Source organism: Mercenaria mercenaria, chromosome 5 (genome assembly GCF_021730395.1).
Source record: "Mercenaria mercenaria strain notata chromosome 5, MADL_Memer_1, whole genome shotgun sequence".
In the NCBI taxonomy this organism is placed as follows: domain Eukaryota; kingdom Metazoa; phylum Mollusca; class Bivalvia; order Venerida; family Veneridae; genus Mercenaria; species Mercenaria mercenaria.
Window position 1 is genome coordinate 72948070 of NC_069365.1, and position 24576 is coordinate 72972645.

General features: G+C 37.0%; 1 protein-coding gene across 2 annotated transcripts in view; it reads left to right on the forward strand.

The window, feature by feature from the left end:
• LOC128557132 (DNA repair protein RAD50-like) overlaps positions 1 to 24576 on the forward strand; it is a 53221-nt gene that overhangs the window by 25456 nt on the left and 3189 nt on the right. The window contains exons 4-12 of one of the 2 annotated variants that reach the window (XM_053543940.1): positions 525 to 605; positions 2911 to 2969; positions 8754 to 8901; positions 10012 to 10185; positions 10571 to 10696; positions 13633 to 13685; positions 15200 to 15285; positions 19116 to 19258; positions 20922 to 21055. In XM_053543940.1, coding sequence (XP_053399915.1) covers positions 582 to 605; positions 2911 to 2969; positions 8754 to 8901; positions 10012 to 10185; positions 10571 to 10696; positions 13633 to 13685; positions 15200 to 15285; positions 19116 to 19258; positions 20922 to 21055 — 947 coding nt within the window. In that variant the 5' untranslated portion in view covers positions 525 to 581. Of the gene's footprint in view, positions 1 to 524; positions 606 to 2910; positions 2970 to 8753; positions 8902 to 10011; positions 10186 to 10570; positions 10697 to 13632; positions 13686 to 15199; positions 15286 to 19115; positions 19259 to 20921; positions 21056 to 24576 lie in introns of those variants that run through there. The other variant, XR_008371058.1, reaches the window with a different exon arrangement.

Here is a 24576-nt window from a genome sequence, read left to right on the forward strand (position 1 = left end):
TGTAACGTTTGGCAGAATACAGTCAAACAAGCTTATTAAGACCAAAAATGAGTGCCAGACTATCTTTATTTCCTTGTGGTCTTATTCAATACAAAATTGAGCCGCGCCATGATAAAACCAACATAGTGTGTTTGCAACCAGCATGGATCCAGACCACCCTGCGCATCCACGCAGTCTGGTCAGGATCCATACTGTTCGCTAACAGTTTCTCTAATTGCAATAGGGTTTGAAAGTGAACAGTATGGATCCTTACCAGACTGAGCGGATGAACAGGCTAGTCTGGATCCGTGCTGGTCGCAAACGCACTAGGTTGGTTTTCTCATGGTGCGACTCAGATGTTAAAATCTGAAATAAACAAGTAGTCTTTAAAGTCAGGTGGTCTCTGTCTGCATGTTGTCTTTAACACAGGTTTGACTGTATTAACTTGACCAAGAAGGTAACTAATGAAGAAAGTCCTCTGTGTTCAGACTGAAAAACGCACCATAAAGATAGTTAAAAAAAAACACATGATGTCTTTATTTTAGAGCAAGATGGACAAATAAAGATCAAATAAGGAAAAGTTATTAAAGGAGAAAGAGAAAATGTTGGAAACTGCTAAAGCTAAGGTGAGTATTCTTTCATTTAATTAATATGTTCTTGCTTGACACATTTTAAAAGTTAAGACTTGGGTTGCGTTAAAATAAGATAACGCAGTGAGATTCATGCGCAGCGATAAAAGACATTTGACTTGAAGTTATCAGATTAAGCTTCAGGTGCTGAATTTGATGCTTACTCAAAAGTATACTAATAAATTCTGTAAAAAGATCCTTTGGAAGTATAGAATGCAACCAAGAATAGCAGACTCGGTTTGATTAAGTCTGTTCAAAACTTGTAACAGGTTTTATAATTGACATAGAATGATACTGTGTACTAAAATGATTAAGAATTAGCAAAGTTAAATGTTTCTGTTGATAATCTTTTTTCAAGTTTATAGAGGGTTTTTTTTAGCTCACCTGTAACGAAGTGACAAGGTGAGCTTTTGTGATTGCGCGTCGTCCGTTCGTCCGTCCGTCCGTAAACTTTTGCTTGTGACCACTCTAGAGGTCACATTTTTTCATGGGATCTTTATGAAAGTTGGTCAGAATGTTCATCTTGATGATATCTAGGTCAAGTTTGAAACTGGGTCATGTGCGATCAAAAACTAGGTCAGTAGATCTAAAAATAGAAAAACCTTGTGACCTCTCTAGAGGCCATATTTTTCATGAGATCTTCATGAAAATTGGTCAGAATGTTCACCTTGATGATATCTAGGTCAAGTTCGAAACTGGGTCACGTGGGGTCAAAAACTAGGTCAGTAGGTCTAAAAATAGAAAAACCTTGTGACCTCTCTAGAGGCCATATTTTTCATGAGATCTTCATGAATATTGGTCAGAATGTTCACCTTGATGATATCTAGGTCAAGTTTGAAACTGGGTCACTTGGGGTCAAAAACTAGGTCAGTAGATCTAAAAATAGAAAAACTTTGTGACCTCTCTTGAAGCCATATTTCTCAGTGGATTTTCATGAAAATTGGTCAGAATGTTCACCTTGATGATATCTAGGTCAGGTTTGAAACTGGGTCACGTGGGGTCAAAAACTAGGTCAGTAGGTCTAAAAATAGAAAAACCTTGTGACCTCTCTAGAGGCCATATTTTTCATGAGATCTTCATGAATATAGGTGAGAATGTTCACCTTGATGATACCTAGGTCAAGTTCAAAACTGGGTTACGTGCGGTCAAAAACTAGGTCAGTAGGTCTAAAAATAGAAAAACCTTGTGATGTCTCTTGAGGCCATATTTCTCAATGGAACTTCATGAAAATTGGTGAGAATGTTCAGCTTGATGATATCTAGGCCAAGTTTGTAACTGGGTCATGTGCGGTCAAAAACTAGGTCAGAAGGTCGAAAAATAGAAAAACCTTGTGACCTCTCTAGAGGCCATATTTTTCACGAGATCTTCATGAAAATTGGTGAGAATGTTCACCTTGATGATATCTAGGTCAAGTTTAAACATGGGTCACGTGCCTTCAAAAACTAGGTCATTAGGTCAGATAATAGAAAAACCTTGTGACCTCTCTAGAGGTCATATTTTTCAATGGATCTTCATGAAAATTGGTCAGAATTTTTTATCTTGATGATATCTAGGTCACATGTGCTCAAAAACTAGGTCACTATGTCAAGTAATAGAAATAACTACGTCATACTCTGTTCAACACTGGGTCATGTGGGGATAGGTGAGCGATTCAGGACCATCATGGTCCTCTTGTTATGCTTTTTTACACTGAAGTACACATTTAAAACAAATTTAATCTCACTGCAGAAAGCAGACCCATAAATGAAAATGACATCTTACGTCATTTTGACATTACAAAGACAAATACAACGTAATGTTTCAATTCATTATTTGCAGCATAACATGAAATTCTCATTAAGTAAAAGAATTGAGAAACAAACTATAAAGTGTGACTACGGTTTTGGTTTTCATCCTCTTTGTGCAAAAAATGTGAAGTTAATACACAATGTACTTGTAGATTGTTAAAGCCCCCCCCCCCCCCCCCCCCCCACCTTCCCTCTTGGGTGGGCATATAGTAATTGCAGTTTTCCATTTGAAACATGTGGTTCAATATACTCAGGTGAGTGATTCAGGGTCATCATGACCCTCTTGTTCAAAAGTAGTCTCTTGTTTGTTTTTGCTATGATTGATGACAGTGAATAATTTTTTTTGGACACAAAGTTTTCCCATATTGAGACAACTTGTCATGCACACCACCTAGACCCATAGCTCAAATATCAAGGTCACACTCAGAGGTCAATTCATAGAATTCCTAAGACTAATATGTTTTTGCCTGAATGCAATTCATGTGTTCATTTAAGATTGTTTAATATCTTTTCAGGAAGAAATAGTGAGAGGCAATGAAATTCGGGTGAAAAATTTTAATCTTGATATTAAAAGGTTTGTTAAAATTTTGTTATACTTCCAGAAATGTAAATGTCATCATTTCCAGTCTAACATATCTTATAGTAGCAGTATGAGCTGTTTATCTCTATATCATGCAACTTAGGTTAGTTTGGGGCATCCGTGGCCAAGTGGTTGAGTTTGCTGACTTTGAATCCTTTTCCCATTACTTCTTTTGGGTAAAGAGTTCTTACATGTAGCAAAGTCATCCAGCGGGTTGATGGAATGTCGATGATTCTACCTGGGTGCCTTAAATAATGTCTGGGGGTACCATCAAAAGCTGGAATGTTGCCATACAACCTAAAACTTCAGTGTGACTTATATATATAATAAAGCCCTACAAAAACGAAACTTTGGTAAGTTTATATCTGCTGAAGAACTGTAATTCTGTTGAAAAAGACCTAGCTCCTGTTATGTTAAAAGAAAAACATAAGAAAAAAAACGAATATGCTTTTAAGTGAAAGTAGTTTTTATGAAATCAACTAAATTAATTGAGTTTTTAGCTCACCTGAGCCAAAGGCTCATGGTGAGCTTTTATGGCTGCTCAATGTCTGTCATCCAACATTTGTCGTGTGTCCGTCAACATTTTCTAAAAAAATCTTCTTCTTGAAAACCACTAGGCAGAATTACACCAAACTTCACAGGAATGATCCTTGGGTGGCCCCCTTTCAAAATTATTCAAAGAATTGAATTCCATGCAGAACTTTGGTTGCCATGGCAACCAACAGGAATTTATTCTAAAAATCTTGTCCAAAACCGCAAGGCGTAGAGCCTTGATATTTGGCATGTGACATCAGCTAATGGTCCTCTATGAAGATTATTCAAATTGTGCCCCTGGGATGAAAAGAAGCCCCGCCCTGGGGGTCCCAGGTTTTACATAGACTTATATACGGAAAAATAAAAAAATCTTCTCGTCTGAAACCACAAGACCTAGGCCTTTGATATTTGGTATGAAGCATTTCCTTATGGTCCTCTACCAAGATTGTTAAAATTATTACCCATGGGTGAAAAGAGGTCCTGCCCTGGGGGGTCTCAAGTTTTACATAGACTTATATAGGAAAAAACTTTAAAAATCTTCTTGCCTGAAACTGCAAGGCATAGGCTTTTGATATTTGGTATGTTGCATTGCCTAGTGGTCCTCTACCAAAATTGTTCAAATCATGCCCATTGGATGAAAAGAGTCTCTGCCCTTGGGTCCCAAATTTAACATAGACTTATATAGGAAAAAACTTGAAAAATCTTCTTGTCTGAAAGCTCAAGGCCTAGGCCTTTGATATTTGGTATGTAGCATTGCCTAGTGGATCTCTAACAAGAGTGTTCAAATTAAGCTCCTTGGGTGAAAAGAGGCCCCACCCTGCTGGTCACTTGTTATATGAGTTATGTAGGAAAAAATACTTAAAAAACTATCAGATCATATTTCCTAGACTGTTTAATTATAATTACCTGATGACCCTAAGTGATTAGGGGTCACCTGACTGTGACCTTGACTTACTGAATTACTTTCTTGTTTTTTTAAGATACAGCCTTGAAATTTGGAAGACATGTACAGTTTTGCACTCCGATCTTAAAACTGACTTTTAGTGACCATGAATGTGACCTACTGACCTACTTTCTTAATATTTTAGCATCAGTTTGACATTTGAAACATGTAGCTCATATTACTTAGATGAGCGATAAAGGGTCATCATGACCCTCTTGTTGATAATAACCATTTATCTTTCACATTAAAACTGTTAAGATCTGTATTGCAGTTACAATCAGTCTGATATATATCTGTTATAATCAAACTTGTATATCTCTGTTACAGTAACGGTCAGTCTGGTATATATCTATGTTACAGTAACAGTCAGTCTGGTATATCTCTGTTACAGTTACCATCAGTTTTGTATCTCTCTGTAACAGTTACGTTCAGTCTGGTATATCTCTGTTACAGTTACAATCAGTATTGTATATCTCTGTTACAGTTACCATCAGTTTTGTATATATCTCTGTTACAGTTACAGTTAGTCTGGTATATATCTCTGTTACAGTAACAGTCAGTCTGGTATATCTCTGTTACAGTTACCATCAGTTTTGTATATATCTCTGTTACAGTAACAGTCAGTCTGATGTATCTCTGTTACAGTAACAATCAGTCTGGTATATCTCTGTTACAATTACGATCAGTCTTGTATATCTCTGTTACAGTTACAGTCAGTCTGGTTTATCTCTGTTACAGTTACTGTCAGTCTTGTATATCTCTGTTACAGTCAGTCTGGTATATCTGTTACAGTTACAATCAGTCTGGTATATCTCTGTTACAGTTACAATCTGTCTGTCTTATATCTGTTACAGTTACAATTGGTCTGGTGTATCGCTATTATATTTACTATCAGCCTTAAACATCTTTATTACAGTAACAATCAGTCTGGTATATCTCTATTACAGTTACAATCAGTCTGATTTATATCTTTCTGTTATATCTTTGTTACATTTACAATCAGTCTGACATTTTGAATCTCTGTTACTTTTACAATCAGCTTTTTAATGCTATGTTGCGGTTACAATCAGTCTGGTATATTTCTGTTACAGTTACAATCAGTCTGATTTATATATATTACAATTACACTCATTCTGGTATATCTCTTTTACATTTACAATCAGTCAAGTATATCTGTTACATTTACAATCTCTGTTGCAGTTATAACAGGCTGGCATATCTCTGTCAAGTAAAAATCAATCTGGTATATTTCTATTGCAGTTACAATCAGTCTGTCATATCTCTGTTTCAGTTACAATCAATCTGATTTATTTATCCCCCCGCCAAAGGCGAAGGGGATATTAGAAATGCTCTCCGTCCGTCCGTCCGTGCGTCCGCAACGATCTTTGTCCGGAGCATAACTCCAAAAGTACTAGAGGGATTTTCTTCAAACTTCATACACTGATAGAACACATTGGGAGGAAGTGCAGTGTGCAAGAACAATAACTCTACCTTGCCTATTTTTTGAGTTATTCCCCTTTATCATAATTTCTTAAAAAAATTTGTCCGGAGCATAACTCCAAAACTATTAGAGGGATTTTCTTCAAACTTCATACACTGATAGAACACATTGGGAGGAAGTGCAGTGTGCAAGAACAATAACTCTACCTTGCCTATTTTTTTTAGTTATTCCCCTTTATCATATTTTCTTAAAAAAAATTGTCCGGAGCATAACTCCAAAAGTACTGGAGGGATTTTCTTCAAACTTCATACACTGATAGAACACATTGCGAGGAAGTGCAGTGTGCAAGAACAATAACTGTACCTTGCCTATTTTTTAGAGTTATTCCCCTTTGTCATATTTTCTTTAAAAAATTTATCCGGAACATATCTCTTTCATGCATGGAGGGATTTTGATAAATCTTGGCACAAATGTTCACCACCACGAGATGAAGTGTCATGCGCAAGAACCAGGTCCCTAGTTCTAAGGTCAAGGTCACACTTAGAGGTCAAAGGATACAAGAATGAAAACCTTGTCCGGAGCACTTCTTCTTCATGCATAGAAGGATTTTGATATAACTTGGCACAAATGTTCACCACCACGAGACAGAGTGTCATGCGCAAGATCCAGGTCCCTTGGTCTAAGGTCAAGGTCACACTTAGAGGCCAAAGGTCAGATACAAGAATGACTTTGTCTGAAGCATTTCTTTTTCATGCATGGAGGGATTTTGATGTAACTTGGCACAATTATACATCAGCATGAGACGAAGTGTCATGCGCAGTTCCGTTCTTTAGAATTACTTCCCTTTGTTGTTACTTTAAATAGCTTTTATTGTAACTTTTTCATTACTAGTCGTAGGGAAAAATCGAGACCACTTTTCTGTAGTACAACATGCATGCTACATCCAATTTTGAGGTGTATTTTGACCAATCTTTACCTAGTAAAGACTTTTGTGTGGACTTACAATTTTTTTTTTTTTTTTTTTTTTATAAAGATTAACTTCCCTTAGTTGTTACTATAAATATCTTATGTTGTAACATTTTTATAATTGACCATAGGGAAAAAACAAGACCACTTTTCTGTGGTACAACATGGATGTTACTTTCCAATTTTAGGTGTATTTTAAGATAACTCTACCTGGTAAGGAGTTTTTTGTGGACTTAGAAAAACAAAAGACATACAATGATTACTAAACAACCACAAAACTAAAATTCCATTAATTTTGCAAATACAGCTGCTAGAAAAAAGAAATTTGCTGTGACTGGCATATATTGTGACATTCTGGCACTCTTGTTCCCTGTTAGCTTTCCATTCCTTCTTTTTACAGTAGCCATATAGAAAAACATCATAGCTATACTGTTCATGAAAATTAATAAAATTTAGCAGTAAACCACCTCACCACTGAATAATTCTTTCTTCCACATCTTTAAAATCTCTGATGTGGACCACAACTAAACGGTTCTTCAAAGCTTTTCCCAAAATGAATACTTTCAGACACTAACTTGCCAGGAACTTTAGCCTTCAATTATAATATGCCTGGCGGGGGGATTGGCCATGTCTAACATGGCTCTTGTTTCAGTTACAATTACAGTCTGGTATATCTCTGTTACAGTTACAATCAGTATTGTATATCTCTGTTACAGTTACCATCAGTTTTGTATATATCTCTGTTACAGTTACAGTTAGTCTGGTATATATCTCTGTTACAGTAACAGTCAGTCTGGTATATCTCTGTTACAGTTACCATCAGTTTTGTATATATCTCTGTTACAGTAACAGTCAGTCTGATGTATCTCTGTTACAGTAACAATCAGTCTGGTATATCTCTGTTACAATTACGATCAGTCTTGTATATCTCTGTTACCGTTACAATCAGTCTGGTTTATCTCTGTTACAGTTACTGTCAGTCTGGTATATCTCTGTTACAGTTACAGTCAGTCTGGTATATCTGTTACAGTTACAATCAGTCTGGTATATCTCTGTTACAGTTACAATCTGTCTGTCTTATATCTGTTACAGTTACAATTGGTCTGGTGTATCGCTATTATATTTACTATCAGCCTTAAACATCTTTATTACAGTAACAATCAGTCTGGTATATCTCTATTACAGTTACAATCAGTCTGATTTATATCTTTCTGTTATATCTTTGTTACATTTACAATCATTCTGGTAAATCTGTTACATTTGAATCTCTGTTACATTTACAATCAGCTTTTTAATGCTATGATGCGGTTACAATCAGTCTGGTATATTTCTGTTACAGTTACAATCAGTCTGATTTATATATATTACAATTACACTCATTCTGGTATATCTCTTTTACATTTACAATCAGTCAAGTATATCTGTTACGTTTACAATCTCTGTTGCAATTATAACAGGCTGGCATATCTCTGTCAAGTAAAAATCAATCTGGTATATTTCTATTGCAGTTACAATCAGTCTGTCATATCTCTGTTTCAGTTACAATCAATCTGATTTATTTCAGTTACAATTACAGTAAGTCTGATATATCACTGTTACATTAACAATCAGTCTGGTGTATCTCTGTTACATTGACAGTAATGCTTTAATATCTGTGTTACAGTTACACTTAGTCTGGTATATCTCTGTTACATTTATGATCAGTGTGGTATAACACTGTTACAGTTACAATTAGTCTGATTTATATCTTATACAGTTACATTCATTCTGATATATCTCTGTTACATTTACAATGAGTCTGGTATAGCTGTGTTACAGTTGCAGTCAGTTTGCTATATCTTTTTGTTACAGTACATCTCTGTGTTACAATCAGTCTGGAATATTTCTGTTACAGTTACAATCAGTCTGGTAAAGCAGACCGACTGAAGAGAAGTCGTGATAACAAAGATCAGATTGAAAGGGAAATGATCTCCATAGACAAAGAATTAAAGGAGGCCGTGACTAACATAGATAAATTAAGAAAAGACATCTCTACACAAAAGGTGATTGTTTAGCAATGCAGTTGCTTGTTTAGTTATCAAACATTTTATTACATTTTTAGCTTTACTATTCGAAGAATAGTCTAGCTATTCTACTCACCCTGGCGTCGGCGTCACACCTTGGTGAAAGTTTTGCATGCAAGTACATATGGCTATCATTTAAAGGCATATAGCTTTGAAACTTATTTTTTTCTTTTTCTAGGTCTATTACCAACCTCACTGGGTCAAGTCCCATAACTCTGACATGTCTTTTGGGCAAATTATGCCCCCTTTTGGACTGGTTTAAGTTTTGTGTCTTGCACACAACTTGTATTGGCATAATATCTTGGTTCCTTTCGGAAACTGGCCAGATCCTATCATGGGTTCCAGAGTTATGGCACCTTAAACGAAAACAAAATAGAAACATTATTGAAAAGATATAGCAGCCGGGTTGCTTCAAAAATCCAACAACATGTCCATTTTAACTATATGCAAAGATATAAAGATGGGGATGGGATAGAGAAAGGGTTGGGGTGTTGGGGGAAGCTGAAAAAAGCAGGGTTAAATTTATATAAAAGCCACATTCCTAAAATGCAGCCTCCATGGACCACAAAGTCATAGGTGACAGAAATCTATGACATGGAAAAATGGGCTTCATGAAATATGTGGCATTTATGACATTAAATATGTGACATTTAATACATGAAATATGTGACATTTACGGCATGAAATATGTGACATTTAAGAGACAAAATGGCATGAGGTGTATTATGCTTTTTAATATTCTTTTCAATGATAGTCACTCCTTTGGCAAAATCAAAAATAAGTGAAGTATTTAACAGACATACCAATATACCAATTTTGTGAAATGCCAACCAACATTGGTTTTTAGAGACGGTAAATAACACAGCATTTAGCTCAGAAATCCATTATCTAAAACTGGTTTGAATGAAACCATTTCTCCATGAGACTTCATCCCTAGGGGTATGTGAGGCACACTGGTAATTAATTAGAAATGGATTATTCAACTAGCTAAATGTATTTTCATCTACATCATGCACTTACAGATTAAATGGTTGAGCTTCATGGAATGAACGTTAGGGTCTGTTCATTAATAAATACTTACTCCTTCAGGTTCGAGAACTTAATCTTCAGAATAATCTGAACTTGAGAAATAAACAGAAAGAAATAGAGGAGATTAGTAGAATGATTGCCGACCTGAAGAGTAAACTCGGGAATGTAGATGTGGCTTACATATGTAGGGAGCAAAGTCGTCTGGAACGAGAGATGGAAAACTTAAGAAAAGAGGTAACTTTTCGACTGTTGAAAACTCCTATTATGAAGGGACCTCTTTGACATGTGGTTATGGACCCTGACTGTAATCACTTGCCCCTCGATCACCTCTTTGAGTTCAGGTCTTGCTCTGGTTGTCATGTAAGGAAGTCATCCATTTGGATTGGGGAAAGTCAGTGTTTCTGCCTAGATGCCCAGCAGTGCCTGAAGTCAGTGCTCCTAAACCTGATCAGGACCCAAACTTTTGGACAAGATGTGGTGACAAATATGTCTTTTTACATTGATTGTCTTACAAATTCTTTACTTATGTTTATTATGAGGCTTTTAAGCACTTGAAAGCAACATGGAATCCCATATTGACAGATAGAATAATGTTGAAATATCTTGCTGTATGTTACAGCGTCACACTGCTGAAGGTCGGCAAACAGAGTTGGAGAACCAGATTAGAGGAACTAAAAGGGAGTTACAGACAGACATGTATAAAGGGGCGGACGAGAAGTACCGCAACAAGATGATAGATAAAAGGGTGAGAAAATTTCGTATTGTCTTATCTCTTTTTAGCTCACCTGGACTTTGTTCAGGGTGAGCTACATGTATTAGTATAGGCTGATGGTCTGTTGTATATCATCCATCCGCATTGTCAACATTTTAACTTGAACATCTCCTCTAAAAGTACTGGTCAAAATTACACCAAACTTGATCTATAGCATTCCTGCAAGGTCCTGTCTTAGATTTTTAGCTCACATGTCACAAAGTGACAGTGTGAGCTTTTGTGATCGCGCAGCGTCCGTCGTCCGTCCGTGCGTCCGTGCGTAAACTTTTGCTTGTGACCTCTCTAGAGGTCACATTTTTCATGGGATCTTTATGAAAGTTGGTCAAAATGTTCATCTTGATGATATCTAGGTCAAGTTCGAAACTGGGTCACGTGTGGTCAAAAACTAGGTCAGTAGGTCTAAAAATAGAAAAACCTTGTGACCTCTCTAGAGGCCATATTTTTCACAAGATCTTCATGAAAATTGGTCAGAATGTTCACCTTGATGATATCTAGGTCAAGTTCGAAACTGGGTCACGTGCCTTCAAAAACTAGGTCAGTAGGTCAAATAATAGAAAAACCTTGTGACCTCTCTAGAGGCCATATTTTTCATGGGATCTGTATGAAATTTGGTCTGAATGTTCATCTTGATGATATCTAGGTCAAGTTCGAAACTGGGTCACGTGCCATCAAAAACTAGGTCAGTAGGTCAAATAATAGAAAAACCTTGTGACCTCTCTAGTGGCCATATTTTTCATGGGATCTGTATGAAAGTTGGTCTGAATGTTCATCTTGATGATATCTAGGTCAAGTTCGAAACTGGGTCAGCTGCGGTCAAAAACTAGGTCAATAGGTCTAAAAATAGAAAAACCTTATGACCTCTCTAGAGGTCATACTTTTGAATGGATCTTCATGAAAATTGGTCAGAATGTTCACCTTGATGATGTCTAGGTCAGGTTCGAAACTGGGTCACGTGCCGTTAATAACTAGGTCAGTAGGTCAAATAATAAAAAAAACCTTGTGACCTCTCTAGAGGCCATATTTTTCATGGGATCTGTATGAAGGTTGGTCTGAATGTTCATCTTGATGATATCTAGGCCAAGTTCGAAACTGGGTCAACTGTGGTTAAAAACTAGGTCAGTAGGTCTAAAAATAGAAAAACCTTGTGACCTCTCTAGAGGCCATATTTTTCACAAGATCTTCATGAAAATTGGTCAGAATGTTCACCTTGATGATATCTAGGTCAAGTTCGAAACTGGGTCATGTGCCTTCAAAAACTAGGTCAGTAGGTCAAATAATAGAAAAACCTTGTGACCCCTCTAGAGGCCATATTTTTCATGGGATCTGTATGAAATTTGGTCTGAATGTTCATCTTGATGATATCTAGGTCAGGTTTGAAACTGGGTCAGCTGCGGTCAAAAACTAGGTCATTAGGTCTAAAAATAGAAAAACCTTGTGACCTCTCTAGAGGCCATACTTTTGAATGGATCTTCATGAAAATTGGTCAGAATGTTCACCTTGATGATATCTAGATCAAGTTTGAAACTGGGTCACGTGCCATCAATAACTAGGTCAATAGGTCAAATAATGAAAAAACCCTGTGACCTCTCTAGAGGCCATATTTTTCATGGGATCTGTATGAAAATTGGTCTGAATGTTCATCTTTATGATATCTAGATCAGGTTCAAAACTGGGTCACATGAGCTCAAAAACTAGGTCACTATGTCAAATAATAGGAAAAAAAACGACGTCATACTCAGTTCAAAACTGGGTCATGTTGGGACAGGTGAGCGATTCAGGACCATCATGGTCCTCTTGTTCAAATTGGGGCAGTTGGCCCCTTTTGTGGGCCGCTAAAGTTAAGAATAGAAAAACCTTAAGACTACTTCCACTCATGAACCGTTTAATGGATATACAAATCTTGATCTGTAGCGTCATGTTAAGGTCCTTTCCAGATACATTCAGAAGGGTGTACTTTGTCCCATTTCATTGCTGTTAGAACCCAAAATAGAAAAACCTTAAAGTGACTTCATTTTATGAACCACTTGATGGATCTTAGTCAAATTTTGTCTGTAACATTATAATAAGGTGCTGTCTCAAGTAAGGGTCCACCAGAGCTAAAAATAGAAAACCTCATTCTTACACAGTCCTCTATCAAATTTCTTCAAATGGGGGCACTTGGTCCTTTCAGGGGCTGCTGGAGCTAAAAATATATAGGTATTAGAATAAAACAAGTCACTTTCGTTTCAGCTACTCTAACCTTTCTCAGGTTCAAAATAAACATGATAAAGGAGATGATGTGAGTGTCAAATGATGTCATTGACAATGATATTGATTTCAAACCTCAACAAAGAGTTTGCTGAAAAATTCATAAACAGGATCATAGTATGATACATAAATACTAGCGAAAAAAATCAGTTTAAGTGCAATGGTTAAGTAATAGCACCAGTAAAAATTGATTATGAAATGTAACACAACAAATATATAACAGATGTATATGAAAGACATTAATACATAATTTTCAGATTCATTCTTTATGGAGACACAGTACCCAAGTGATACATCCAGGAAGCCTCAGAGCTAAAAATGGAAATACCTTTAAACAACTCATGAATCACTTGATGGATCCTCATCAAACTTAGTCTTTAGCATCATTATAAGGTCCTCTCCTTGTGTTGTTTAAATGGGGACACTTTGCTCCTTTTAGGGGCCACTCGAGCTAAAAATAGAAATAATTTTAAGTGATTGTTCTCACAAACTCCACCAAACTTAATCTGTAACATCTTTGTAAGGTCGGTCCTCTACAGACTCCTTGAACATTTGTATGTTAAAAACACTCTAACATAATTGAAATGCAGCTTAGAAATGGAGTTAAGTCCAAACTGAATGAAAAACAAATAGTTTATTAGATTACTGTGACTTTGTTTCAGACAACAGAACTGGCAAACGGAGATCTTGAGAAGTATTACAAGGCACTAGATAAGTAAGTTTTCTTTGTGAAGTACATAAGTAATTTATCTTTTAGCACTAGATATGTAAGTTATCTTTGGACACTGGATAAGTAGGTTATTTTTAGGCACTGGGTTAGTAAGTTATTTTTGGACACTAGATAAGTAGGTTATCTTTGGACACTGGATAAGTAGGTTATTTTTAGGCACTGGGTTAGTAAGTTATTTTTGGACACTAGATAAGTAGGTTATCTTTGGACACTGGATAAGTAGGTTATTTTTAGGCACTGGGTTAATAAGTTATTTTTGGACACTAGATAAGTAGGTTATCTTTGGACACTGGATAAGGAAGTTATCTTTGGACACTGGATAAGGAAGTTATCTTTAGGCAGTGGATGAGTAAGTTATTTTTGAACACTAGATAAGTAGGCTGGATAAGGAAGTTATCTTTGGATACTGGATAATGAAGTTATCTTTAGGCACTGGACGAGTAAGTTTTTTTCGGACACTAGATAAGTAAGTTACTTTTGGATACCAGATAAGGAAGTTATCTTTGGGCATTGGATAGGTAGTTTTCTTTAGGCACTGGGCGAGTAAGTTATTTTTAGACACTAGATAAGTATGTTACTTTTGGATACTAGATAAGTAAGTTATCTTTTAACACTGGATAAGGAAGTTATCTTTAGGCACTGGAAAAGTTATTTATCTTTAGGCACTGGATAACTAAGTTTTTTTGGGGCACTCCACAAGTAATATTTTGGCACTGAAAAAGTAAGTTATCTTTTGGCACTGAAAAAGTAAGTTATCTTTAGGCACTGGAAAAGTAACTTATCTTTAGGCACTTGACAAGTAAGTTGTCTATGGGCACTAGATAAGTAAGTTATCTTTAAGCACTAGAATACTTAGTAGTAAGGTACCTTTAAGCACTAGATAAGTAAGTTATCTTTAAATACTAGATATTATTAGAGTAAATTATCTTTAAGCACTAAATTTGCAAGTTATCTTTAGGCACAAGATAAATAAGTCATCTTTAAACACTAGATAAGCAAGTTATCTTTAGGAACCGGACAAGTTAGTTATCTTTTCACCATCCCCTTGCTTTGCAAGATGTTCTGAAAAAAAAAAGAAGTTATTTGCAGACATTGAATAATGGCATATACATGTATTGTAGAAAGTTAGGGAGAGCTTTATATACCTACCTGCTTTGGCACATATTAATGGACTGTGGGGGTCATGAGTTCAGTCTTGGGCCTAGTGTAGTACTCCACGGAAGTTTGATAGAAGACATTGTATCGGAAATTATTTGTCCTCCACATCTGATGCATGTGGAGAAATTGGCAGTTGCAGAGAACAGATTAATACTGGTACAGAATCCTGGAATACTAGGTTAACTGCCAACTGTTATTGAACTAAAATATTGTTAGAATTGTGCTAAATGGGAACCATATAAACAGTTTGTTTCTTCATCACTTTATGTGATACTAAATTTAAGCAGCTCTTGAAAGAAGTTGGCAAAAACAAGATGTAAATGATGTCTGTTTTGATCTAGGGCCATTATGAATTACCACAAAATGAAGATGGCAGAAATCAACAAGATTATTAGAGACCTGTGGAGGCAGACCTATAGAGGACAAGGTATGAGCATTTTATGATGAATTTATATTAATCATTAAGGTTATTAGTCCCCTACTGGTTGAAAACCAGTTTCGGGGACTATAGGAATGCGCTTTTCCGTCCACCTGTCCACAATTTCATGTCCAGTCCATAACTCTGTCATTCATTCAGTGATGTTAATATTACTTGGCACAAATGTTCCCCATGATGAGATGATGTGTCATGCGCAAGACCCTGACCCCTTGCTCAAAGGTCAAGGTCACAATTGGAGGTCAACAGGGCTTTTTTCCTGTCCGGTCCATAACTCTGCCATCCATGAAGGGATTTTAATATTACTTGGCACAATTGTACCTCATAATAAGATGATTTGTTGTGTACAACTTTCAGACCCCTAGCTCAAAGGTCAAGGTCACTGTTGGCAGTCAGATATTAACATGGCATGAACAGGGTCTGTTGCGTGTCCGGTTCATAACTCTGCCATTCATCAAGGGATTTTAATATTACTTGGAACAAATGTTTCCCCTGATAAGACGACTTATCATGCACAAAACTCAGATCCCTAACTCAGAGGTCAAGGTCACAATTAGAGGTCAAAGGTCAACAAGGTTTTTTCCTTCCGGTCCATAACTCTGCCATCCATGAAGGGATTTTAATATTACTTGGCACATATGTACCCCATAATAGGACATTATGCCATGCACAAAAAGTCAGCAAACTCAACCACTTGGCCACAGATGCCCCTAACTAACCTGAGTTGCTTGATACAGAGATAAACAACTCATACTGCTACTAGCTCAAAGGTCAAGGTCACACTTTGCAGTCAAATGTTAACATGGCATGAATAGGGTCTGTTTGTCCAGTCCAGAACTATGTCATCCATCAAGAGATTACAATATTACTTGGCATAAATGTTCCCCATGATGAGACGATGTGTCATGTGCAAATCCAGAACCCTAGCTTAAAGGTCAAGGTCACACTTGGAAATCAAAGGTCAATAGGATTTTTTCCTGTCTGGTCTATAACTTTGTCATGTAAAACAGGATTTAAATATCAGTTGCCACAAATATTCCCCTGGATGAGACAATGTGTCATGCGCAAAACCCTGGCCCTAAGCTGAAAGGTCAAGGTCACACTTGGAAGTCAAAGGCCAAAAGGGCTTTCTTCATGTCCTGTCTGTAACTCAACAATCCTTAAAGGGATTTTAATATTACTTGGCACAAATGTTCACCACCATGAGATGTAGTATCATGCGCAAGAACCAGGTCACTTGTTCTAAGGTCAAGGTCACACTTAGAGTCCTGAGCATTTCTTCTTCATGCATGGAGGGATTTTGATGTAACTTGGCACAAATGTTCACCACCATGAGACGGATTGTCATGCACAAGAACCAGGTCTCTAGGTCTAAGGTCAAGGTCACACTTAGAAGTCAAAGGTCAAATTCAAGAATGGCTTTCCGGAGCATTTCTTCTTCATACATGGAGGGATTTTGATGTAACTTGGCACAAATGTTCACCACCATGAGTCACCCTTGTGTTTAGAATTACTTCCCTTTGTTGTTACTACTATAAATAGGTTAAAATGTCCAATCCAATTTTTAGAGCCCACCCGCTTAGCTCAGTAGGTAGAGCGTTGGTCTAAGGATCGCGGGGTCGTGAGTTCAATCCTCGGGCAGGGCGTATGTTCTCCGTGACTATTTGATAAACAACATTGTGTCTGAAATCATTTGTCCTCCGCCTCTGATTCATGTGGGGAAGTTGGCAGTTACTTGGGGAGAACAGGTTTGTACTGGTACAGAATCCAGGAACACTGGTTAGGTTAACTGCCCGCCGTTACATGACTGAAATATTGTTGAAAAACGGTGTTAAACCAAAAACAAACAAAATCCAATTTTTAGGTGTATTTTGACCTATCTCTAGTTGGTAAAGGAGTTTTTTGTTGACTTACATTATCATGGTGAGCTTTTGTGACCGCTCAATGTCCGTCGTCCGTCATGCATCTGTCAAGATTTTCTAAAAAAATCTTCTTCTTGAAAACCACTGGGCAGAATTACACCAAACTTCACAGGAATGATCCTTGGGTGGTCCCCTTTCAAAACTGTTCAAAGAATTTAATTCCATTTAGACTTCTGGTTGCCATGGCAACAGAAAGGAAAAACTTTAAAATTCTTCTTGTCCAAAACCGCAAGGCGTAAATCCTTGATATTTAGCATGTGACATTATCTTATGGTCCTCTATCAACGTTGTTCAAATTGTGCCCCTGGGGTGAAAAGAGGCCCGCCCCGGGGGTCACAAGTTTTACATAGACTTATATAGTAAAAAACTTCAAAAATCTTCTTGCCTAAAACCACATGACCTATGCCTTTGATATTTTGTATGTAGCATTGCCTTATGGTCCTCTACCAAAACTGTTCAAATTATTCCCCTGGGGTGAAAAGAGGCCCTGCGGTTGGGGGTCTCATGTTTTACATAGGCTTACAAAGGAAAAAAAAATTAAAAATCTTCTTGCTTGAAACTGCAAGGCCTATGCTTTTGATATTAAGTATGTTGCCTTTCCTAGTGTTTCTCTACCAGAATTATTCAAATTATATCCCTAGGGTGAAAAGAGGCCCCGCCCTGGGGGTACCAAGTTTTACATAGACTTATATAGGAAAAAAAGCATCAGTTTGTCATTTGCAATATGTGGCTCATATTACTCAGGTGAGCACTTCAGGGTCATCATAACCCTCTTGTTTAGGATTAACTTCCCTTCTTAATACTATAAATAACTTATATTATAACTTTTTTCACTAGGCCAAAAAAATTCCATATGAAAATACAGGTGCTAGTGTAAAGAAATTTGCTATAACGTACGTATATTGTAACATTCTGGCAATCTTGTTTATATTTATAGATGTTATGAAACAATCAACAACTGTAGGTTTTTGTATATGCAAATTTCAATGCAAGTGTTTTGTTGAAACATTTTGTATATACAGTACAATATTGTTTATACATCATTGACAGATATCAGTTCATTATGTTACACTGCAGTAGAGAAAATCAGGTGCCTTCCAGTAGGGGACCTTGTACTGCATGGCAATACTTCATTCACTTGTTCTTTCTGAGTTGTATATTAGACATTATGCTAAATAAAGTACTGATTTGAGATAGTCAGTTCACACTGGATGTCTCACACCAGTAATGGTTTAATTTATGTAACTACATCTTTATAGTTTGATCGCATTATTTACGCCTTTTTATACGCCGTCTCTGAAAGAGCGGGACGTATTATGTGAACACCCATGGTGGGCGGGCGGGTGTCGGTCGGCGTCCAAATTATGTCCGCTCTCTAAGTTGAACAGTTTTCGTCCAATCTTCACCAAACTTGCTTACAATGTGGGCATAATATCTCGGCCAAGTTTGATAACTACCCAAATCGCCCCAGGTACTCTTGGATTATGGCCCTTGAATTACTCAAAAAAAAACCTGTGAATTTAGCCTTGTCCGCTCTCTAAGTGGAACAGTTTTCATCCGCTTTTCACCAAACTTGCTGACAATTTTGTGGGCATAATATCTCAGCCAAGTTTGATAAACACCCAAATGGCCCCAGGCACTCTCGGATTATGGCCCTTAAATTACTAGAAAAACTGTGAATTTAGCCTTGTCCGCACTCTAAGTCTAACAGTGTTCATGCTTAAGTTCACATAACCTGTCATACTTTGCTTCTATAGCCAAGTGGTTCAAAAGCATTTATTTAGGTTGTAGAATTTTTCTTATAAGGAAACCATTCATCTGGTGAGCCATCCATGTTTGAGTAAGTTGTTTCACTGTACTATATATGCTGACCTTCTGCAAGTTCTTCCATTGTTGCAGACATTGAGACTATAGAGATTCAATCTGATGAGAATGATTCGGCAGCCATTACGACACGGAAGACATATAACTATCGTGTGGTGATGAGAAAACCAGGAGATGTTGTAATAGACATGAGAGGAAGATGTAGTTCTGGACAGAAGGTAATGTTTGTACCTGCATTGATAAAAATAAATACAGTGATATTTATAGTGCGAAGTGGGGATGGGTAGTATTTGCGATGATTTTATTTTTCGCTAATATTTATGAACAGAACAACATACAGGTACTAATTTGAACCACTCATGAACATTATGCTACATTATCTCTTAAAGTATAACTTACTAGGAATTTTGAAGTCTAAACATTGGGAATATATCAGTTTTCTATTAAATCTTAAAATTGTTGTGAGAATAAAACAAACTACATTAGCTTTTTAGTCACAATCGTAGTATACAGCATCAATATATCATATGGTTGTCTTTATACCCCCACAAAACGAACTTTGGGGGGTGGGGTATATAGAAGTGAGCTGTCTGTTGGTTTTCATGGTTTCCGGACAGTAACCCATGAAAAGCTTGACAGATTTAAATAATTTTTGGTACACAGGTGTAACATTATAAAATACAGGACAAGTTTGACTTTGAGGTCAGTAGGTCAAAGGTCACAATGACACGGAACTGTTAAACGGTTTCCGGATGATAACTTGAGAACGCTTGGGCCAAGGATCATAAATTTTGGTACACTATTGTAACATCATAAAATACAGGTCCAGTTTGACTTTGCGGTCAGTAGGTCAAAGGTCAAGGTCACAGTGACCTGGAACAGTTAAACGGTTTCTGGATGATAACTTGAGAGTGCTTAGGCCTAGGATCATAAATTTTAGTACATAGGTGTTACATCATAAAATACAGGACAAGGTCATCTTTGAGGTTAGTAGGTCAAGGGTCAAGGTCACAATGACCTGGAACAGTTGAACAGTTTCTGGATGATAACTTGAGAATGCTTGGGCCTAGGATCATGAAAGTTGATAAGGAGGTTGATCATGACATGCAGATGACCCATATTTATTTAGAGGATCATAAATTTTAGTACATAGGTGTAACATCATAAAATACAGGACAAGGTCATCTTTGAGGTTAGTAGGTCAAAGGTCAAGGTCACAGTGACCTGGAACAGTTAAACCATTTCCGGACAATAACTTGAGAACGCTTGGGCCTAGGATCATAAATTTTGGCACACAGGTGTTACATCATAAATTACAGGTCAAGTTGGACTTTTAGGTCAGTAGGTCAAGGCTCAAGGTCACAGTGACCTGGAACAGTTGAACAGTTTACAGATGATAACTTTAGAACGCTTGGGCCTAGGATCATGAAAGTTGATAGGGAGGTTGGCCTCTATTGATTTTGAGGTCAGTAGGTCAAAGGTCAATGTCACAATGACCTGGAACAGTTAAACCAATTCCGGACAATAACTTGAGAACGCTAAGGCCTAGGATCATGAAAGTTAATAGGAAGGTTGGTCAAGACCAGCAGATGACACCTACTGATTTTGAGGTCAGTAGGTCATAGATCAAGGTCACAGTGACCCGGAACAGTTAAAACATTTCGAATGCTTGGGCCTAGGATCATGAAACTTAATAGGGAGGTTGATCACCAGCAGATGACTCATGGATTTTGAGGTTCAACTTTGACATTGGCTTACTTCTGCGATAAGGCTGTATTGTGGGGGTATAATTCGTCACTCCTGCGACAGCTCTAGTTTTCTTTCATTTTGGCAAGTTTTAAACTGAGGAGTGTATGAATTCATTTATAAATTTCTATTCAGGTGCTTGCTTCCCTGATCATACGTCTTGCCCTGGCTGAGACATTCTGTTTGAACTGTGGTATCTTAGCCCTTGACGAACCGACAACTAATCTGGATAGGGAAAATCTTGAGAGTTTAGCTGGTGCACTGGTTGAGTATGTATATTTCAGTCTGTTTATCTGTAACAGCTGAAAATTAGGTCTGTCTAAATTTTGTTTTACTGTAATAATACAGTTGAACCTGAATATAAAGACTGCACTTTGGATATTGGGAAATTGGTATTGATATACAGGTGATTTTTGTGCCCCCATGCATGAGTCTTTATCATAATATGAACTTGTGCACCTATTTTTCATCTGGGTTTGCTCCCTATTTTCAGAGTTGTGGCCCCTGAAATAGTCAAAAATGCACATTTTTACCTTGTGACGCACCTAGCTCAAAAAGTATTTAATATAAATTTATTAAACCTTGCATGATTCTTTATCATGATATGAACTTGCACATCTTCTTTTTTTTGTCTGCCTATTTTCAGGGTTAGGGCCCTGAAACAGTCAAAACTGCACATTTTCACCTTTTGATGCACCTAGCTCAAAAAGGATATGATATAAATGGATGAAAACTTGCACGAGTCTTTATCATGATATAAACATGCACACCTCTTATTTTTTCCACCCCCTATTTTTAGCTCACCTGAGCCAAAGGCTCATGGTGAGCTTTTGTGACCGCTCAATGTCCTTCGTCCGTCGTCAGTCGTCCATCGTGCGTCATCCGTCCGTCAATATTTTCTAAAAAAATCTTCGTCTTGAAAACCACTGGGCAGAATTACATCAAACTTCACAGGAATGATCCTTGGGTGGTCCCCTTTCAAAATTGTTCAAAGAATTGAATTCCATGCAGAACAGGAAAAACTTTAAAAATCTTCTTCTCAAAAACCAGAAGCCCTAGAGTTAAGATATTTGGTGTGAAGCATTGCCTAGACTAGTGGACCTCTACCAAGTTTATTCAAATCATGACCCCGCCCCAGGGGTCACTTGATTTTACATAGGAAAATCTTTAAAAAATCTTCTTCTCAAAAACCAGAAGCCCTAGATCTTAGATATTTGACATGTAGCATTGCCTAGTGGACCTCTACTAAAATTGTTCAAATCATGACCATGGGGTCAAAATTGACCCCGCCCCAGGGGTCACTTGATTTTACATAGATTTCTATAGGAAAATCTTCAAAAAAAAATTTTGAAATAAACCAGAAGGTCTAGAGCTTAGATATTTGACAGGTAGCATTGCCTAGTGGACCTCTACAAAATTTGTTCAAATCACGACCCCTGGGGTCAAAATTGACCCTGCCCCAAGGGTCACTTGATTTTATATAGAAAAATCTTCAAAACTTTTCTAAAAGTAAACCAGAAGGCCTAGAGCTTAGATATTTGACATGTAGCATTGCCTAATGGACCTCTACAAAACTTGTTAAAATCATGACCCCCGCCCCAGGGGTCACTTGATTTTACATAGGAAAATCTTCAACAAATTTCTAAGAATAAACCTGAAGGCCTAGATCTTAGATATTTGACATGTAGCATTGACTAGTAGACTTCTACAAAATTTGTTCAAATCATGACCCTCGGGGTCAAATTGACCCTGCCCCATTGGGTTACTTGATTGTACATAGAAAAATCTTCAAAATTTTCTAAAAATAAACCAGAAGGCCTAGAGCTTAGATATTTGACATGTAGCATTGCCTGGTGGACCTCTACAAACTTTGTTCAAATCTTGACCCCCAGGGTCAAAATTGACCCCGCCCCAGGGTTCACTTGATTTTACATCAGAAAATCTTCAAAAATTTTCTAAAAATAAACCAGAAGGCCTAGATCTTAAATATTTGACATGTAGCATTGCCTAGTAGACTTCTACAAAATTTGTTCAAATCATGACCCCAGGGTCAAATTGACCCTGCCCCATGGGGTTACTTGATTGTACATAGAAAAATCTTCAAAATTTTCTAAAAATAAACCAGAAGGCATAGAGCTTAGATATTTGACATGTAGCATTGCCTAGTGGACCTCTACAAAATTTGTTCAAATCTTGACCCTCCAGGGTCAAATTGACCCAGCCCCAGGGGTAACTTGATTGTACATAGGGAAATCTCATAAATTTGCTAAAAATAAACCAGAAGGCCTAGATCTTAGATATTTGATATGTAACATTGCCTAGTAGACTTCTACAAACTTTGTTCAAATCATGACCCCCAGGGGCAAAAATTGGCCCCGCCCCAGGGGTTACTTGATTGTACATCGGAAAATCTTCCAAAAAATTTCTAAAAATCATCAGTTTGACATTTGAAACATGTAGCTCATATTACTCAGGTGAGCTATCCAGGGTCATCATGACCCTCTTGTTAAAGTTATGACCCCTGAAATAGTCAGAAATGCACATTTTCACCTAATTATGTGCCTAGCTCAAAATGTATTTGATGTAAATTCATGAAACCTTGCTTGAGACTTTATCATGATGTGATCTTGCACACTTGGCATTTTACTTGAGAATCTTTGCGCTTATTACAGAGTTATGGCCCTAGAAATAGCAAAAATAGTGGATTTTATGTTTGTGATGCTCATAGCTCAAAAAGTATATGGCCTAGAATAATGAATCCTTTTCATAAAATGTTTGTTGAGGCTATACCCACTTAGGACTGCAAACATTTGAATTATTTCCTCTTATTTGTGACAAATGTACCAGTGGGGGGGGGGGGGGGCACATCCTGTGTCCTGCAGACACATTCTAATTATTTCATAAGAAGGCTAAAATTAATTATGTACCTCTGGTTTACCACATGCAGGTCATCTACCCATAAAATGGATAACAGTAGATCCTTGGTATAAAATATGATGATAACATTGGAAGCAACTTAACTTTGATAGGGGCTCAGCTGCCCCCACACCTCTGTTTCCAGAGATTTACAGTACATTTGATTGCAAAAATAATTATAACATTGGCATTAACAAATGGATTAGGTTATAGGTTAAGTTATTCAAACATCATTGAATGGAAGCAGATGTTCATACTGTGGTATCTTCTTTTTCATTGTTTAGTAAAAAGGAAGGATGGCAACAAATAGCGTTCTTGGTATTTGAATTTTCGGTCAACCTTCGTAAAAAATATTCAAATATTCAATCAGCAACTGATCAACAAAACAACTCAGACTCTCATGTATCAATTGTGCTCTTATCAGCGACTTGCATCAATTTGACATTCCAATACACCGTTAATAATTCAGAAATTGACAAATTAAGACTTATCATTCTCGTCACTTCTTCATCTTTTGTAATATATCATATTCTTAACCTGCTTTCTTTTAGATTAAATCTATTGGTTTAATTTCTTAACAGCATGTAGCTTCTACATAAGTAAGGATCTCTCCAAACAGTTTAAACATAGCCGACTTGTTATCAAATGATCAAGTGAAATACAATCAGCAGAAGGCATAGGTAGCAGTTTGACAGTAGTTAAACATAATAATATGAACAATATATTCAACCAAATGAGGTATTTTTTGACTGTGGGAGAGGTTAATGAGTATAAAGAAATATTTGGGTTAAGTACACCAGTTGTCTAACTATTTAGTACCTTATTAACCCTTAGCCTGCTGCAGGCGAATTTAACAGCCTTTGCAAACAGCTTG